Source organism: Equus asinus, chromosome 2 (assembly GCF_041296235.1).
Source record: "Equus asinus isolate D_3611 breed Donkey chromosome 2, EquAss-T2T_v2, whole genome shotgun sequence".
NCBI lineage: Eukaryota > Metazoa > Chordata > Mammalia > Perissodactyla > Equidae > Equus > Equus asinus.
This window is the reverse complement of record NC_091791.1, coordinates 40,867,056-40,888,433: the sequence shown is the minus strand read 5'-3', so window position 1 is coordinate 40,888,433 and position 21,378 is coordinate 40,867,056. Positions and strand designations below refer to the sequence as shown.

General features: G+C 37.5%; 1 protein-coding gene across 3 annotated transcripts in view; it reads right to left on the bottom strand.

Annotated features, from left to right (window-relative positions):
- Nucleotides 1-21,378, bottom strand: part of RNLS (renalase, FAD dependent amine oxidase) — a 253,211-nt gene that overhangs the window by 38,282 nt on the left and 193,551 nt on the right. For all 3 annotated transcript variants that reach the window (XM_044754831.2, XM_070487634.1, XM_070487629.1), the window contains one exon: nt 15,871-16,044. In XM_044754831.2, the coding sequence (XP_044610766.2) occupies nt 15,871-16,044 (174 nt within the window). The remainder of the gene's footprint in view (nt 1-15,870; nt 16,045-21,378) is intronic.

Below are 21,378 nucleotides of genomic sequence, written 5' to 3'. Positions count from 1 at the left end.
CTGGCTCAACAAAGATTATGGGCATGGAGTTTTAAAAGGTATACAGAAACATTGTTCTGGTTTTTCATTTTATTCCTTTTTACTTTTCAAACTCCTGACATAAGTTGTTCTAAATTTAGAAATATAGAAAACTTCTCTTTGCTCCTTTATAGAAATAAGCTGTAACAGAGGAAAAACATATCTTATTTGTAATTTGAGACATAATTAGCACACATAATTGAATACATATGTATACATCGATGGAACAAGAGGGAAGAGGAGGGTCACTCCAGGCTGTGAGGCAGACCCATGGTTTCCCCCAAACCCAGGTATACATTGTGCAAATCAAGTCTGAAGCCTCTTAAGTATTTCAACATTACCTAGGGTCTTAGATAATATTTCCCCTACCCCCAGTCTCAGGACTTGAGACGTTTTTGATTGTTCCAATCACATTTAACTACTGAATTGGAAATTCTGATTATTTTCAAAAAGTTCTGACCTTTCCAGAGGAAGCAACTTCTTGAAGGCTTCCATTGTGGCAAACCAAGAAGACAAGATTTCCAGATTCCATGGCAAAGATAAATCCTTGCAGATCAACAGAATCCCTGTTACAAGGTGCCTCAGGAGGTTCTGTGCCAGCGAAGTTTCCCACTTTGCCAAGAACTCATGTTTGAGTCTATCCCTCTCCATCACTCCTTAGGGTCCTGCCATTATCTGCATGTGCAGAAAGCAGATCTGGTTTTGTGAGACAGATCTCTCCAGAGAAGTACCTTCCAACAAGCTGTATAAATGAGGATAAACCTCAGGAGACTGACTTCAAATTAGAGAATTGTTTCCACCTTCTTAGATGAAGCAGATATGGCCTCAGAGTTTATTACCGTCCCTTTAAAAGAAGGTCAATTTTTATATTCCTGGAAGTATAACTCAAGGATTGCTAAAGATCCAACTAGGATTATTGACCAGATGAAAAGACAATGTTTCATGGAGATATGATACCTCAATTCCACAAACATTGCATGTACTTTATAATATATATCCTGAAAAATTCTGCAGAAATAAAGTACCAAGGAAAAAAGAGAATATCAGATTAAACGTTGTTGAAATTTTTCTTACAAGGAATTCTAACTTTCTATCATGCCGGAATGTGTTTTAATATTCCATGTCGAATGTAAGCACTAGGAGAGCTGTCTTATTCACCTGAATCTAGAATAAAGTCTGGCCCATAGTTGGAATGTAACAGATATTCATCGAATGTATGAATGATGAATAAATGTAGACATACATAATTTGGGGAGCAAAGAGAACGTACATATATTCTTTTCCTTGTAAAGATCATTTCCCTATAGCCAATTTTTGGATTATGATCTTTTACTTCTAAAAAGAAATGTGCCACAGAATTCTTTTAAAATGACCCAAAACTTGTAGAATATATAGAAAAACCATGGTCATAACATGAATTATTACAAAGTGAGGATTTTCTCTACTAAACGTTAAGTCTTTGTAGAAAAGTGTCTCAGGGAGCCATGAGAGTAAGACACTAATGATTACTGCCAAGTGATAGATTACCATAAATGAGGTAAATTAAAATTTAAGAAAGCTTTTTTAAATTGGTAAAATATACCAATATATGGAGTTTATAGTACTTTCATATAGCTAATTTTGTTTAATATTAGGAAATACATTTGAACTATTTTTTACATTCTCTGGCAGAGATAGTTCATTCTCACCAAATATTCCATGTGCTCCCTGACAATTCCTGGCCTACTTGGCAGTTAAGCTGGAGCCATGTAACTAGTTTTGGTCTGTGGATTATGAGGGAAAGTGAAGGGTGTGACATCTAGTCCAAGGCTGTTAAAAGCTGTTTGCTTCCTCCATTTCTTTCTTACCTCCATTTTGGGCTGGCATTCCAGATGGCAGAGCTACAAGATGAACTAGAGTTGCCCAACCTGCATGCAACCTCATGGAAGCCACAATATGTCAACCGAGTGGCATGAACAGATGTATGTTTTAAGAAAACCAATCTGGCTATGGAAGAATGAACAGGAAAGGGGCAAGTACAGACAGGCCGGTCAAAATAATATGGTGCCGTGGTTGTGACAGTGGTAATTAAGAGAAGTGAGTTCAGTGTCAAGTTTGGAAGCAAGATCAGTATGATTTGGTTACATATTGGACATTGGGGTAAAAGAGGAAGAAATCAAGGATGAGTCCTGATTTTTGGTTTATGCAGCTAGGAGATTGGTGGCTCCATTTTCAGAAACAGAGAAGATTGGAGAAGGAACAAATTCTGTACTGCTATTAAGTTTGATTATAGCATATATAGTTTTTTGTTTTTTTAAAGGGAGTAAAACAACTATGACAAGCATACTCTGAATTTTACTTGCTGTCCAGGGCTGGAACAATCTTCCCTCTATGTTCCTTGTATTAATTCCTTTAAAAATTCCATAGATTCTGCCCATTTAAAGAAAGGGGCCATGTTTAGTGGCACTGCATATATTTCAGGATCTGTTTGGGAGAAGTTTTTTCTTTGGCTAAGACCTCCCAAGTTCCATGAAAACATCTATTTATCCTGAGACACAAGGAGATTTTCAGCCTGTTGCAGCTTTTATTGGCACTGCCAAAAGGAAAAACGAAAGGGTTTCAATAGTCCTTTAATTAAACCCTACTCAGGTCCCTAGAGCAGAGGATTTGTCCTAACTCGCACTTGGTGTTCCAGGTCCTTGCTGGAGTTCCTCCACAGTCTGCAAGAAAGCCCTGGTTTCTATGATGATAGTCCACTCAAATGCTCCACTTTCCCAATAAGCAGCCATCCTTTATTATACATTGTTCTTTCGGCCTACTCAGCATCATGCCCTACATGAAATTTTGTGTGTTAAGTGGTATTATGATTGGACTCTTTTCCCACATTGGGCAAGGTTTTCCCCTTGAGCCAGCATACTGGTTTGCCTCTAAGAATATCACTTTATCGCTGTAGTTGCATAATTGGGTTCAGCTTTAGATCTGTAACTGTTCAAAAGGATTCTGTGAATGGATGAAATAAATCTCTGGGCTGGAAGATTTGACCTAAAGCTTTGCTCTAGTTCATTTGGGGCATTAAAGAGAAGTTTTTGCCTTGATATTATAAAATACTGAATTTGAAAGACTGAGACTAATCAGATGGTGAAGTTTTTATTTATGATTGTGTCAAAATATTTCTGGTCCTTTTCATAGAGGAAATTTACTGGGTTACTGTGGATGTTCTTATCTCCTTTACAAATAAGACCAGTGGAATTACTCTTCCTGTTATATTTCGACAGGAAAAAAAGAGACTGAATCTGGATATTTTGGCAAAAATTCTTAAATCAAAGGGACTATAATCTTTATGATATTGTTAGTTACTTATGAGAAACCCCTACTATGGAGATAGACAGTGGAAAAGGGAACAAACAGGCATTTCATTTTTAATAAAAAAGAGTGGATTAGGTTCAACTGAGCTCCAGGTTCTAAAATGTCTTTCCTGACTCTATTAAATAATGAAAGGATATATAACATCAATAATAAAGAATTCACTAGATATATGTATAATAGAAATCTAATTCAGTGAGGAAAACTATATTTTAAATTCAAGGATGCTTCATTTTTACAAACATGAATTTGGAATATTTTATACTGAAGAATTCCCCTAGTCCCACAGATCAGTTATAAATATTAATGGAATTTCAATAGATTCTTTTCAGATTCCAATGTTTAATATTCATTCATACTATGCAGGGAATTCTATGTCCTGTACAGTACACGTGGATTCTTCTCATTATCTAAATGAGCACATATATGAAGTCTGTAGGGGCAATGATCATTAAAAATAGCAGGGCCCACATATGATCTTAGAGGGCATATCAAAGCCTTCTCAGCTCACTTAATAACAAGAGAGTCACTGGTAATAAACCAAAGGGCTCTTTAGGCTAAATTGACTCAATAATGTCACATCTGGGCAAAATGATGGATTGGTGAATCTGGACAGAGTTAAAAATGCTAACTGATATAAAGTATTTATGAAACACAATGAAGTGATTTCCTGGGGTGAGATTCTGCAGTCAGACTTCAAAACCTGCTCTTGAATTTGTCTCAGCCCTTTGATTTGCTGGGGACTTACTTCATAGTGTCTTACTCTTCTTAGATACACTGCAATATAAGTATTTTTGAATAATTCTGATTCAAAAAATGATTTGAGACTCCATAAAAAGAAGGAACTGCATCTAACTTAATGTCCTCTGAGCTTAACACCTTATTCAGGTAATGAGATATTGTTTGAACACGCTAATGTGTTAATATTTTTGACAAAAGATAATACAATTTAACTAAACTTGCACTATTGACATTTTCCTTCTCTCTTTCTCAAAATGAAAAAAGTTTATACACCTGATAGACTGAAACCACAAAATAATTTATGTGTGACAACAACTATAAAAACAGCATTCACTGTGTGCCTACTATATACTATCTCATTCAATTCATAACATTTCCGGGAGACATTATTAATCTTATACTTACAGTACAGGTAAGTGAAACTCAGAGAGATTAAGAAACTTACTCATGGTCACAGAGCTATTAGGTTGAATAACATGAAAATGCTAGTATTTGACCATTTTCAATCTACAAAGACAGCAATATAAATGGTTCAACCTAATTCTAAGTGTTGAGTTATAATTTGAAACTAGGTCCGTGTGATTGCAAAGTGCACTGCACCAAGCTGGATAATACTGGTTATTTTTGATCATCCATGATAATAAAAACCAAATCATGAATTATACAATAAAGAATTCATCACTCTCCAAGCTTGGGTTAATATGAACGCATCATTAATGGCAAGGTTCCTATGCAAGATATCATTTCATTTTAATGCCATTGTGATATAGAAAAAGAGATAACTGCTAAACCGTGGCAGAGAAATGGCACACTTACAGGCTTATCGCATATTTTCTAGGTTAAGTATCTCAGCTGGAGCACAGTTGTTCTTTAACCAAGTATTAAAAAGAAATACCTTTCACAAAGAGAACAGTGGGATCCTTTGAAGTGCAACCTTGAAAATCAAGGTCTGGGTTACAAGATATCATTCAAAACAGATGTATATTCCCCAGAGACCACGGTAAAACTGTTACTGAGAATACTTCTACCTCTTTGCAAAGAGGGCTCAATAAGACTTCCAGGTCTTTCTGGCAATACCTCTGATACTACATAGTAAAGTATTCCCAATGTTCTAGGCATGGTAAAGAGCCTCCAAAAGGGCTTCTGACCATTCTAATTGCCAAGAACTCACATATGCTTTTCAAGGGCTTCCAGATTCAGCAATTAAATAGAGAGCGCATTCATTTTATATGACTTAAAGCGCAGTGGTAACAGATACCTAGCTTGTCTTAGGGATGAACAATTTGCTGAACAATTTGCTGACTAGCCATTACTTTTCCTTGCCTGCCAAGTGGGTGACCAGTGGTGAAGTATTAATTGTTGGTGTTATTTCAGGACCAGGGAAGGGCATCTCAGAGGTGCAAAAAGGATGACTGGCTCAGCGAATATTTGTTGAGCACCAAATACACACTCCTAATATGCCCTGAGGTTAGTGTCTATCTCTCATTTTCAATCTTGCTTAAGATAAGAAGGATCCAGTGATAGATAACACATATGTTGGATAGTGGCATGCATTCCAGCTAAAGGAGAGAGCTTCTAATTCTGGAGAAAGCAGCAGGCTCTGCGCATAGGGCATATCAATTCTTTAGCCCATGAAACATTTAGATTGATCTGAGGAGGAATTCTTGGCAATGAGAAAAATGGTGAAATCTTTTCTGAGGGAGCTCTAGGCAAAGGAAAGTTCCCACCTCTTTGGGATAGTGTTGTCATGGTCCCAGATAAAAATGGACGAGAACAAAGACTTGCCAAGCTCTCCTCCAGCTCAACAAGTCTTTGCTGTCTCCCAGGACCTGAGGCTCACAAGCTGTCTGAGAGTTACACAGTTTTACAAGACTGTTCTCAACTTGCAAAGGTTTTGAGATGCCTCCAGAATGATGAAAACCAGGCACTTGTCTGGGAAGCAGAGCAGAGCAGATCATTTTGAGCTCTGGCTTCCAACCCAGGGTGTTGACAGCTTCACTTCAGACTGCAGTAAGGACTTAACTTCAAGATCCTTCGAAACAGTTCAGTCCCATAACAAGAGCCTTTTCCTAATTTCCAGCTCTCTCAACAGATTGACGTGGCTGCAAGTATTATGGAAACAGCAAGTTGAGCTTGCTTTATTTGAGGTCCAGAGGATGAAGAGTTCAGTCTTGATTCAAAATAAGGGTCTCAAGCAGATGTGAGGCTTGCCATATAGTCAGCGGACTCCACATTTTTGCGCAGGAACTAACCTGAAGAAACCGTAAAGTTCCTGTCTAATTTCACCCTAGATATTCCAGAAAGTGCGTGGAATATCTTGACTTACAAAACTCCCCAGTAAAAAGTAACTATGGATTTAAAGCACTTGCTCAATCCAGAACTATGCTGAGGGTGTAGTAATTGTGGGAGGGGGTCACAAAGTAAACCATACAGCGAACGAGTTACAAATCTACATAGTAATCCCTTGGGTCAAACCAGAGCCTCGAACCGTCTAGTTTTCTTCTTCCTCTTTCTGCTTCTCTGCTCCTTGCCCTCCTCATTGTCTCAGGATGTCTGAAATGCTCTCCTCAATTAGGCAAAGCAATTTAGTTCTTCTTGCTCCCACTCCCAAAGTGGCATCTAATCTTTTCTAGGTGCTCAATAAACAAAAGAACAATTCCTTCAAAGGATTGTAATTATAAAAAGCAAAATTTAGATGTTATTACATTTAATACAGCATTTTATTCATGAGACAATAGCTACACACCTAGTTGCATGGCCTTTGTTATTGGAGAGGTCAGAGAGACTGTGGCGATTCCCAGCTGTGTACCACTGCTGATTTTTCCCTCCTAGCTATACACTGGCTTTCCTCACCTCCTTACAAAGCCAACACAGGGTTTTTCCCTGTTGTTTCCTTTCTAAACTGGCAGCAGTGATGGCAGCCTCTGTCAGTTTTTCTGGTGCTCTCATTTATGGCCTGTAAATTTCAGATCCGCCTATTCATTCATCATAAACAGTCATTTCATTCTCATTTCCCTTCTTGTTCCCCACTAATAGAGGATAAAAACTACACTCAGTCACCAACGCATCTGGCTGTTGTGTTCTGGACCAATTCTTGGTCAACCCAAGGGCTTTTCTAAATCTCAGCCTGACACGCACAAGTATAGGCCAATACCACAAGTGAAAATACCACTCTCAGAGGGCAGGGCAAGCAGAACACAAAGGTGGAATGTTGACACAAAAAGAGTATTTAATGTTTAAGACTCATTTTTTAGTGTGGATGCTTTATAAATCTGTAATTTGGAATTGCTTATAGTTACAGAAATGTCAGGCAGCTTTGGACTCCAGACTTTCTTTACCCTTTTGCTCACTGCTTCTTGGGACTTCATGACTTATTTGTATCTATTGAACTTTTCAGCTGCCCCAGGATAAAGTTAAATAATAAGCCATACTAAAGTTTCTGATTTATTCATGGATTTAAATGTTTCATAGCCTCCATCTTTCATTTCTTTGCCTAAAGAAAGACTATTGGGTTCATGTTGACAAAAGGTCCTAAGTATTCTTGGGGCTGGCCCTGTGGCCGAGTGGTTAAGTTCGCGCGCTCCGCTGCAGGCGGCCCAGTGTTTCGTTGATTCGAATCCTGGGCGCGGACATGGCACTGCTCATCAGACCACGCTGAGGCAGCGTCCCACATGCCACAACTAGAAGGACCCACAACGAAGAATATACAACTATGTACTGGGGGGCTTTGGGGAGAAAAAGGAAAAAATAAAAAAATCTTTAAAAAAAAAAAAAAAAAAAGGTCCTAAGTATTCTTTTAAAGGCTCATAATATGGTCATGAGGCAACATGACTCTCCTGGTTTTAATTATAGATGTAAGTTAATGCTCTCTATATTGTTTTTATTAGTGCATCCATTCATATTTAGGAGGACTCTTACTTGACTCCAAATCACTAGTCCAACAGAGCTTCAGGTAACTATCTCCTTCAGAATGTCTTATTTGAGTAGACTTCGTGAAACTTTATGTTTCATGAGGATGGGGACTGTGGAATCCTCAGTTCCTAGCATGGTGCCTCACACACGAAGGTTTTCAATACATATTTGCAAATAACTGTTCAACTGAATAAATCAAGAATAGAAAACATGTAAATCAAATATTTGGGAATTCAATTTTTCTGAAAGAACTTCTATAAGATAAATTTTTTCCCAGTAATATACTCCATAAGATATTTTTAAAGTTTATTTTTGATGTTATATATTTAGCTGCTTTTCCACTTACCCTCCATCTCTGGCATTAACTTACTTGGCAAGTGGGAGGACAAGTGTTATCTGGGATGTAAATCTTTCCCATTGAGGATAGCTTGATAGAGAAACTAGAGGCTGAAAGGGATCTGTTGTTTGTTTTTACTTTGTGTGCAAATGTTCTCCTTACAAAATGGGCTGAATTATTTCATTTTCTAAAGAAAACTCATTTTCGTTTTTAGAAGTGGCAAATATTATGTAAAATAGGATTAGTTTATTTTACAATGTGTCTGTTAGTTGAAAAGACAACAAATAGATATTTGTTTTTATGTATACATATATACATATGTGTATACACACATATTTTATATAAGTACATTTATGCATCACACACACACGTATATATATTTTTTCTTCCTGAGAGATCATCCTAAGATTTGCTATTACAATCATGTGATATCTTATGGCATCATAGTAATAATGAGACGGATATTTGTAATCAGTATTTGGTGTTTATTAAATTATCTTGACAGATTTATATGGACAGCATCAGTTACATAATTGACTTACAAATGACTATGTCTATTATACAAAAGACATAATATCATGAATTTTGTAACTGGTTACTGCTTGTTATTTTAAGATGATGACTGCTATTTTATCCGAGAGCTCTGTTTCTGGAGTTGATATTTTAAAACAAAAGCCTGAACTGGCAACCTGACAGCTTCTCATGATGACAGTTCTTTCCCTCTCCTTCTCCCTCCATCCCCCGCTTCCTTTTTTGTTCTGCTTATAAAATGTTACCTATCTGGACTGCATTTTCTGCAAGTTTAAGGGCAAATAATTCCACATCTATTTAAATCCTAAAGCAGACCATTTTGTGGTGTTAATTTCGTGGCTATCTGATTAATTGGAATAATCATGAGCTCCTTTAAGTGAACACAAGGTGACTGGATTTAAGGTCCCTGGTCCATCCCAATGATTTATAGGATTTCATATTATTTTCCTGTCTTTTATAAAGAGTTGATGTAATAAACATGTATGGAACATATATGGCATAACATTTCTGCATCTTTTGTGAAACGGGCATTAAAGGCATTATGTATTACATTAGTGTTTGTTACTTAAGAATCCTAACAATAAAGTCCTTGCAAGTAGAAATACCATGTGTGATGAAAAAGTTTGTTCATTTGTTTTCTTTTTGGATGAGTTGGATTGTTTCCTTTGATCAGATATTGAAAGCTATGTAATTATGGTCATCGGCCATCACAATTCTCAAGCTGCAGATTGTATTAATATTCCCAGATTGCTGCCTATTGGCTATTTTACTGATCATTAACGCTCTTCCAGATGGTGATCAGGAAAGGATGCTGAAATTCTGACCAATCGTTTTCAGGGTTACTTGTACATTTTATTTATTTAAGCCACGCTGACTCCTATCTTGGTAAAAGATGGTTGTGTTCACCTAAGTTAGGCTTTGATATTTATGCCCTTTGCTTTGAGGAATATAATATCCAAACTAAGGCTGGAATGTTTAATTATGAAAATAGACACCATAGATACAGACTTTATTTTGCTAAATGCCGTGCAAAGCTCTTTATATGTTTAAACCATTGCATCGTCAATAACCCTTTGGGGTTGGTATTATTTTACTCATCTTATTGATCAGGAAATAGACAGGTTAAGTAATTTACCCAATGTCACACAGCTAGGAAGTGGTAGAACTGAGTTGAATCTAGAAAGTTTGATTCCTGGCCAGTCTGACTCCAAATTTAAGATCTTGGGAGAGACCTCAGAGAGCTTCTTAGGAAATAATAGAAAACATATATATTGGTCTTTCCCCCCAGTTCCTGGCACAGAACTTCTAAAACCCTTGTAATTTCCTAAGTGATAGGAACATTTTTTTGTTATAATATTCGATCTTTAATTCTGGTTCCTGACACAGAGCTCCTAAATCCCTTGGAATTTCCTGGGTGAAAGGAGTGTCTTCGGTTCTAATGAGGCAACTCCTGGTGGGCTCCTGGATAGCTTCAGGATGGAGGCTGGTTACCAGAAAGACCAAATCATCATGAGAAGGGCTGGAGACTAAGTTAATGATCAATCATGCCTACGTGATGAAGCCTCCATAAAAATCCCAATAGTAGGAGGTTTGGAGAGCTTCTGGGTTGGTAAACACATCCACATGCCTGGAGGGTGACATACTCCAACTCCACAGAGACAGAAGTTCTATGCTTGGGAACTTTCTGGACCTCACTCTATGTGCCTCTTCATCTGGCTCTTCATCTATATCTTGTATCATACCCTTTATTATATAGTAAACCAGTAAATGTCAGTAAGTGTTTCCTTGAGTCCTATGAGCCATTCTAGCAAATTATCAAACCCAAGGAGGAGTCAGAAGTACAGATGACCACCTGGGACTTTCAACTGGTGTCTAAAGTGGTGGCAGTCTTGTGGGACTGAACTATTAACCTGTAGCATCTTAATCTGACCCTATCTCCAGGAAGATAGTGTCAGAACTGAATTGTAGGACACCCAGCTGGTATTGCCAAATTGCTTCATGTGTGGAAAACCCACACATCTGGTGTCACTGAAGTCTTGTGAGTGAGTCTATTGTGAGTGAGGTAGTAGTGTGAGAGTAAAGGAGAAACACAGTTTTTTTCCTACACAGGAGGTAAATATATTTCACTTGTGGCACTATTCCCTATGCCCTCTGCACAACAGACATTGCTAACTGAATCCTTCTCTGCTGAGTCTAGACCTACCCTTGGAATCATTCTTAGTTTTTGCCCTAGGTGATGACTACCTTTGAATGATTTGCATTGGTGTTGAAATCTATTTATCATCCATGTAGGCCAAATCTGTTCCTTTCACAGAAGGATCTATGCTAAATGTTGTAGCAGAGACTGGCTAGATGTTCTTGAAACCCACTTTTTATTCTTCCTACATCCATGGGTAGACTACATTACCAGTTTCCCTTCCAAATATGGGTGGCCACATAACTGTTCTAACCAATAGAATGTGAGTACACCATTTCTAGGTCTAGCCCTAAAAGTATCCCACGTGCTCTCCTCCGTTATCTTTCTTATCCACTGATTTGATGCCTATGAGCACAGTGACTCTGTGAGCCACCTGATGAAGTTGGCAGAGTCAAAAGATGGAAGGAGTCTGGTCTCTGGATCACCTCTTTGAAGAAAGCTAGCTACCAATCATAAACACCTGTTTGGGGTTTATGTGAGTAAGAAATAAAATTCTGTCATGTTCAGGCCATTAAAACTTTTGAGCATGTTCATTACAAAAACTAGTGTCACAAACAAGAGTCATGCAAAATCATATCACTAACATGCTCTAGAGCCAGAATTTGAATCTAGGTCTTTTCAAGTCCTACTTCTTCCCACAATGCCAAACTTATTGATAATTAAAAAAATGATCCATGTTAATTATAAAGACCTTATTTCAACCAAAATTGTCTCCAATTCTAATGCTACCAAGTGTTGAGTTCATCTGCAGCAAGGTTTCCGCCACCTCTAAAAAAATCTCAGGTGTCTTCCTAGTGATGCCTTCAGGACCAGACTTCCCCACCCCCCTATTCTGGCCTACAATTCCTGCTCAGATATGAAGCACAAAGGGTGACATCATGTTAGGGTTTCTCAAGTGTGTCCCGGGGAACCATTTCTGTGGGATATTGGTAGGTTTGGTGCCTAAATAAAATAAAATAAAATGGTCAAGGACATTTGGGAAATTCTAGATTAAATGCAGTGAGAAGGTGTCTTTTCTATAGGAATGTCTTTTAATAAGATAATATGCCCTGAGACTCTCCAAAATAGGGGTAAAGTCAGTAGCATTTTGCAAAGTTATTTGATGACAAAGTCCCTTCCCAAAAAGCATCTCAAGAAACTGGTATTCCATTGAATACATTTGGGAAATACAAACCTAAGTATATTGGGTCATACTCATAACTATTGGTACTTGAAATTGAGTCTAGTACACCTTGGAATCTGGCCCTTGTGCCTAAGGAGACTTTGTTTCTGGTTGTGGTGTTCTGCATGTACTGCCTATTCCTGACATGTGACAAATGATTAGTCCTTGACCTTTGTCTGGTTTGGGTCACTAACCCACTAACCCTTTATCCTTTGGCTCTCTTCAAGACTTAACAACAGACTGTATTTTGTGAACTCAACCCTGCCACCTTTCATCTATCTTGTTGCTGCCCTGCCTTGACAGAACACCAATGTTCCCTTTCATTAGTTGAGTGTGTGGATTATAGTATTAAGTCTTTTTTTTTTTTTGAGGAAGATTAGCCCTGAGCTAACATCTGCCACCAATCCTCCTCTTTCTGCTGAGGAAGACTGGCCCTGAGCTAACATCCGTGCCCATCTTCCTCTACTTTTTTTTTTATATGTGGGATGCTTATCACAGCATGGCTTGCCAAGCCGTGCCATGTCTGCACCCGGGATCTGAACCAGCGAACCCTGGGCCTCCGAAATGGAATGTGCGCACTTAACTGCTGCGCCACTGGGCTGGCCCAGTATTAAGTCTTGATTCAATAAAACACCCCACATAAAGGGTGGGTGTGGGGTAGTGTTAGTAACATAAAGAGGCAACTCTTACTAGTCTAGTTACATATCAACATCAATGAAATACAGTGGGGTTACATTATATGGACATTTATATAATGTGAATTCAACCAGACACACTTAGCACTCTGGCCCCAGATAGTGAGAAAAAATAGTTTAAAAGCAAGGCAGTTAGATTTTATGTTAGGGAATGCCATTACTGAAGGCATCCCATAATTTAAAACTTGCACAATCCAAGATTAATTTTTCAGAAAGCTGACAAAGAAAGGCAGGTATTTCTTCGCTGTCTGAAGTGGCATCACCACAGGCTGTAGCAAACACATGGTTTCCAATTCACCTGGCCTTCCAGCTTTAAAATTGTGCAATTGCTAATATAATTTTTTTAGTATTTCTATTATTTCAAGTGCTGTCAATCATGTAAGAATTTATTAATATTTTTATGTTGTATTCTTTCAAGTCTGTATAACTCTGATTTTATAAATTGCTACTGCATTATAGTGTGGCTGCTTTCACCCACCATCCCACTCCATTTGTACAGTGGATTTAATCTGTTCAGATATATGACTGCTCTCTCTTTCCTGTGTGCCTTTCATAGTAGAAAATATCACTGTCCTATAAATGCAAACCAAGTATTTCATCTGGCCTCACCCAAAGAAACAAATCTATTGAATGTTGGAAAAATGGCTACATTGAATTTACTGAAAGTTATGTCACTCTCCAAAATGTCATGTAGTTTTAAGGAATTTTTCAAAGATAATTTTGAATGTACACAATTCTTCTCTTATGTGCTAACTTTAGAACTTTACCTCCCACATAAGATGTGGCTCTACTTGAAGATAATGGACATTATTTGTTCCCAACCTAGCATCTATTACTCCCTTCTTTCTTCCTAAGAAAATCCTATTGTATTCAGGTATCTAACCCTCATATGACTAAAGGGAAGATGATCTTAACACAGCTCCAGGAGTAGACTTTGATTTGTCTAGGCTCATCACTGTAGTGCCACCCCCCTCACCAGTGATTGGTTTCACATGGGTTGAGCAACTCAGTTCTGACCTCTGAGATACAAGATAAAGTCTGTTGAGGGGTTCCTGGAAAGATTTTCTTGATTCTTAGAAAGGGACAGAGACAGTAACAGTCCCTCTTCTTCCAGAGCATGTTGTTGGGTCTAGATGTGTCTCCAACAGTTATTGCTATCTTGCTACCAGTCCTCCGGGGATGTCAACATCAAGAGTGGAAGAGAACAGAGAAGGACAAACCCTAGGTCCTTGAAGATATTGCTCAGTTCCTGAATCAACCAATCCTGAAATCTCCCCAACTTTTTTCTCTTAGATAATGTATCGGTCAACTTGGGCTGCCATAACAAAATACCATAGACTGAGTGGCTTAAACAGAAATTTATAAGAGAAATAAGAAAAATTTATTTCTCTCAGTTTCAGAGGCTGGGAAGTCCAAGATCAAGGTGCCAACTGATTTGGTGTCTGGTGAGGACTTCTCCTGGCTTGCACACAGCCTACCTTCTCTATCTCCTCACATGGCCTTTTCTCGGTGTGTGTAGAAGGATAGAGAGCTCTCTCTTTCTCGTTTTATAAGGCCACCGATGCTACTGCATTAGCATCCCACCCTTATGACCTGAATTATCTCCTAAAGGCCCTATCTTCACATATAATCACATTGGGATTTAGGGCTTCAATCTAGGAATTTTGGGGGATACAATTCAGTCCATAGCAGATAATATAACAAATGTCCTTAGGTTTTGTAAATAAGTTTAAATTATTTTTTCTGTCATATATTACTGAATACACCCTAACAGATATCATAACTTATTAAGCAATACACAAAGGATAATATCTAATTCATGACATATAACATGAAAAGATCAAGGGCAATTTTCCTTTTCTCAGAACAAAGCAGTTGTAGAGTTAAAAATGGTTAGTCCATTGCTGTTACAGAGGGCATTTCATGAACTGCTGATTGTACATATATGTGGTATCATGTTAACATAAACAGTCCAGCCCTTAGGGAGTTTTAAGTTATAAAAGAAACATTTTTCTAAGATCATGTACTCTGATATAAAAACCATACTCCAGCCTAGTTCTATCATTATAAAGTTCTGGCAAGCCAAGAGATGTTAGTTCGTGATTTTATCAGCAAGACTTCTAACTAATGGCTTGATGAAGCCATCACTGCACCATAAAACACCGTAACAAATTGCAATGACGATTCCTTTCAAGAATTTAGTCGTCTTAGATTATTACAGTTTATTCCATGAAAAGCAGTATCTCAGGGATCACCACAATCCTACAAAACAGAATACACTTTTACCTTTATGCCTGAAATGAATCAATTCTATTTACCTTGCAATTCAAATCTAATTTTATAACTATCTTCAACAAAAAAGGTGGAGTGTAGATTTTATCCCATTGTAGTAAAGCTTTTATGACATGTTTTACCTATCATTTTAGTTACATTGTATACAAAGCAACTTTATGTAGTATTCCAGATGAAAATTAAATAAATAAAATTATATTGAAGTGAATGACTTTCACAACATAGTAAAATCCACTTTTTATTTTCTAGCCTGGGAAGTGGAAAGAGCAGCACTTATCAAATTTTAAAAATAAAAAAACCAAACAAAATACAAACCAAGAAACAAATGATGAGAGATGTATTTGCACATAGATGGATCCATATTAAAGCAACAGAACCTGGGCCATTTTGAAATCTTAAACCTTCTGACACTATTTTCATAAATTCAGTAATACAAACCATGTGGTGAATGATTTTCTGAAAAACTTTGCTGGTTTCACTGTGTATTTTATTATTGGCCAAATGTGACATTAAATTTTATCCCCTGTGGCTTGGAGTTAAATGCTTGCTCTGTTCAGAACGGCAACACTCAATTAAACAGCGTTTTTCATGATCTACACCCACCATTGTTACTGTATTTAAGGGAAATAATGGGGGTACTGACCTATATTGCGTTTCTTATTATCAATGGAGATGAAGCGTATGCAGGGATTACTGGTGATGTACTGCCCAGCCCAAGGGACATCAATCTTCGTGCCAGCTTCATAAAAGAGGCCCAGAGCGTAGCGAGAGGAGTAGCTCACAGACTCCAGTTGCTGCCTTTGGCGTTCACTAATTACTGTGGAAGAAAAAGTACAGGCCATCAAACTTGAAAATATCATCTTTCCTTTTAGTACATCAAATACAAAACTCCTTTAAACTAGTTCCAACTGTTTCCACCAACTCCATCTCACTTAGGATGAATTTTGAAAGGTAATGTAAAATAGCATCAGCTCTGATTTCTTTTCAGAATGATTATTGATGTTGGCATAATTGTTGTTATCAAGCTGGAGATCCAAACTCTTTAGGCTGGCATTCAAGGCTCTCAAAAATCTGGTGCCAAGTTGCTTTTCTAGCTTTGTAGCCTAGTTATTATCCTAGGACTGTCTGGCAACATTATAGATCCCATAGAATCAGCACTTACTATGAGTCAGGGTCTTCGCCAAATACTTGATACCAGTATTTCACCCTAGCCGAACAACTGCCATATAAGGTAGAGTATTATTCCCACATTACAGGTGAGGAGACCGATGTTCCATCCCTTATGGACCTCTTAAATTCTTTCATGTCATAGAGTGATTTATTTGCCTGTCATTTTTCTGCTAAAGGATTAAAATAGTTCCTTAACCATAGGGACCACACTTTTGTTATCTTTCTTATAGGTCTCTATGCTACTCGTTACAGACACGCCAAGAATGAAAGTATAAACAGACAGAAAGGCAAATACAGATACACAAAGTTAGTTAAACTGCAGGAAGTAAATAATCAATCAACAAATGGAAAAAGATTGGGAAAGGAAATAGGCAGATTTGGGTTCAAATCCTGACTCTGCCACTTACTGGGTACGTGACATTGGTCAAGCTATTTAATTATTCTAATTATAGTCCTCTTATCTATAAGTGGCAATAATAGTACACAGTGCATTAGTCTGTTGTGAAGATTACATGAAATAATGCATAGCACAGTGCTTGGCATATGATAAGTGTTCACTAAATAGTCACTTTTTCTATTATAGAGAGGAAAATACTTAAGAAAATGGGACAATGTTCCATCCCAGAATGGAGCAGGAAGAGATTTCCCCCACTTTTTAATCTCCATCTCCAATCTTCCTACCCTTAAAGGTCATAGGGAGCTGCTAGTTCATATATGGATAGCATGAATAATTTGAGTTTCAGAGAAGCCCATAGTTCTCTTCCGAAGGCTTACGCAGGCTGGTTCAGAAATGGAACATATGAAAAATTCTCATTTAATTACTGAAAAATATCCTAATCTAAAACAGCAGGGATATGCAGACCTCAAGGATGGAAGGTAACTTTAGCTAAACATTAGCGAAGTGGCTTAGGGAGGTAGAGAGAAGGCAAGAAGGGTATTCAATGAATTATTTAAACATAGTAATAATGCTATACATTATCATAGCATATTCCTGGCTAAAAAACATTTTCAGAACTAAGACCTCATCTGATCTTACAATAGCCCTGCAAGATGGGTGTTTTTTACCACCCTCATTTTACATCCCTAAGAAGCTAAGTTTCAGAGAGGTTCAGTAACTTGCCCTAGGTTAAACAGTTGCCAAGTCAGGCAGTCAAGATAAAGCCAGAATTCCCATAGTGGAGTCATTCACATATCCTCATCCACATATCCACATATCCATACTTTCCCCTCCTAATCTGTAAGTCTGAACTTCAAAATGAACATTGCTTTCTCCTCTGACGTTAACAGTTATTTTGCACTCAGAAGTAAAAGGTATCATTCCCTTTAACTGTCATTTTCTGCCTAATTAAAAGATTTAACTACTTGATGAATGAATTATCTTCTGACACTGGCCTCGGTTACACTCGCTACACTTTTCGGCTTCATTTTATTATTTAATCTGCTTTTAAAGTTATGGCCGGATGTTATGCTTACTGCTTTCTGAGAGAGAGGAGTTGAAAGAGGCTAATACCAGTAGTTGAGCTCATGTTGTGTATTTTGGGTCTTATCACTATGTTTCCCATTTTTTCAGTTAAAAAAACCCCAACAAAACTGTGTAGTCTATTTAGTAACTGATAGGGCCCAAAACTCTCTCCTTTTTCTTTAACCAAAACTGAAGGGTCAACTAGGTTGACAACCAAACTGGACCTTTCTCTGCCCTCCGACACACACATTTGCACGTTTAGCTAGTTTTTAGACAAGCTGCCAAGTTGCAAATCTCACTGGGCAGTGCTGTGAAGAGGTAATTGATATCTGTATAAAAAGAGAAATTAACTTTAAACACTCTTGCCTGCTGTAGGAGATCCACAATTCATCCCGAGAACAGGGAGGTGAGACTTCTGACCTAAACAATCTCAATTTCTAGACATATTCAATGACTAAAAAATTCATCTTCAGGACCTGAAAAGTTTTGTTCTTTTGATTGTTGCAGACCCTAACAAAATGGTCTTATTTTGTTTGAAAAATTTTCTTATGCAAAATGCTGATGGGGGCAGTCCTAGGTCCAAAATATATATATTTTTGGCAAGAAAAATGATAAGTTCTTTACTATAACATGTATTCAAAAGGGTGATATATCCACAAAACAAGGCTCATATAAAAATATGTATGATGGATATAATGAATCTTTACCTGGATGTCATCCTCATTTAATTCTGAACCACTAGGATTATATAATCTCTGTAATTATACACACTCCATATACATGAAGAACTGTATACAGCTCTTCCTCGATTTACAGTGGAGTTACATCCCAATAAACCCGTCCTAAGTTGAAAATATCGTAAGTCGAAAATGCATTTAACACACCTAACTTACCAAACATCATAGCTTAGCCTAGCCTACCTTAAATGTGCTCAGAACACTTACATTAGCCTGCAGTTGGGCAAAATCATCTAACACAAAGCCTATTTTATACTAAAGTGTTGAATATCTCATGTAATTTATTGAATACTATGCTGAAAATATCACACTGAATGGTTGCAAGGGTACAGAATGATTGTAAGTGATCGGTTGTTTACCCTCATGGTCGCATGGCTGACTGGGAGCTGTGGCTCGCTGCCGCTGCCCAGCATCACAATGTCGTAATGCATATGGCTAGCCTGGGTGAAGATCAAAATTCAAAATTCAAAGCCTGGTTTTTACTGAACACATATTGCTTTCACACCATTGTAAAGTTGAAAAATTTTAAGTCAAATTATCCTTAAGTTGAGGACTGTCTGCATATAATATAGAATATATTTTACGACTATGATGTGAGTACAGCGGCTATAAATTGTATCGAACAGGGTAGTTTGCATTCATACTTTCTTCAACCAGTAGAACTGTTCTTATTCCATTCTCCTCGTGCCTGTGCCTGCGTGTTTATGTACCTGTGCACACGTGAGCAGGGGGGAAGGTGAAGGAGAGAGGGAGAAAGAGGGAGGGGGATGGGGAAAGAGAAACAGAAGACCTGGGCTATGCTCTTGAATAACATCAGGTAAGTAATTTCATTTTTTTGTTTCCTAATGTAATTTCATTCTTTTAGTTTCCTAACCTATAAAAGAAGGCTAAACAGACATATGCTTCTTATTTTCTATGTTTTTTGGTGATGATCTCATTCACTCATTCACTGCCTACTTAATGCCAGGTAGTATTCTAGATGTTAGGGATATAAAGCAGAATGATAACGTCTCTGCTCTCATTTAGCTTACACACTAGTGGTGGAGAGATCAATTATAAATAAATAACCAAGTAAATGGTATGTCAGTTGGTGATAAGAACCATAAAGAAAAATATAGCAGGGTGCAGGGCTGAAAGTGACAGGTGTGGGTAGTGAGGCTATTTTATATAGGCTGTCAGGGGTCTATGTCTCCTCTGAGGATTTTATTCTGATTAACATGCAAAGTTACTACAGGTTATGAGCCAAGGACAGATATGACCTGGCTTCTGTCATAAAAATTATCATTCTGGCTAGAGGTGAAGACTCTGGGGATGTAAGCAGCAATTGGGGTAAACAACTATTGCAATAGACCTGGATTGGAAATAAGAGTAGAGGAGGTTAGGAGTGACTACATCGTGGATGAAATATGTGTGTGTGTGTGTGTGTATAAATAAATACATTTACATTATATATTTATATGTGTGTGCACGCAGATGTATATATGTGAGTCACATACACACACATCCATATATAAAAATTTATACATAATGTAAATTTTAATTTAACACATATACAGAAAAGTATGCCTTGATGAATTTTCATAAAGTGAGCACAGCAGTATAATCAGCAGCCAGAATAAGAAACAAAACATTACCAGAACCCCAGAAGCTCTGTTCTCTCCACTCTCTTTTCAGGCACTCCCTGCCAAGGGTAATCAGTAATTCTCACACCACAGATTAGTTTAGCTGTTTTTGAACTTCACATAAATAGAACAATGCAGTATGTACTCTTTGTGTCTGGATTCTTTCACTCAAATTATGCTTATGATATTTATAAATGTTGTTACATGCAGTTGTAGCTAATTAATTCTCATTGCCAGATAGTATTGCTTATATGTATATATGACACTATTTATCCATTCTACTGTTGATGGACATTTGGATTGTTTGTAGTTTTTGGTGATTACAAGTGCAATGCGAAGAACATGTGTATGTGTTTCTCTTGGGTATATACCTAGTACTGGAATTCCCGGATCATGAGGTTTCCTCATATTCAGCTTTAGTAAATATTACCAAATGGTTTTCTAAAGTTATTGTACCAATTTGTACTCCAACCAGGGGTGTAGGAGAGTTTGGTCGTGCCACATCTTTGTAATTTAATTTGGGGTGCAACGATATCACATTGTGGTTTTAATTTGCATGCCATGATGATTAATATTTGGAAATCTTTCCATGTTTATTTGATATCCTTTTGTGATTGCCTCTCAAATCTTTGCTCCTTTTTCCTTTGGGTTCTCTGCAGTTTTCTTATCGCCATGTAGGAGTTCTTCATATATTCGGAGCATGTCTTCTATAGGAATTCCAAAAACTTTCTTCTCAGTGGCCTGCCTTTTTACTCTCTCAATCATGTGACTTGATGATCAGAGTTTTAATTTGATTAATTTAATACAATGTACCATTTTTTGCAGTTATAGTTAGCTGTTTGTGTCCTGTTTAAGAACTCTTTGCCTACCCCAAGGGCTTGAAGATATTTTCTTACTTAGTTATTTTTTCTGAAAGCTTTGTTGATTTACCTTTCATAGGGTTTTGAATATAATTTGAAGATAAAGCAGCCAGGATTCCTGTTGTCTTGGAAAGGTGATGTGAGAGGAAGAGATGGGATACCACGTCTCCTCACCCACTGTAGTTAAATAAACAACAGCTTTATTGTTCTCTAATTTTTAAAGTTACGATACAAAAATAAGACACTAAATTGTAAGGAACTTGAGTCAAGGACTATGCCTCATGAACTTTACGTGTCCAG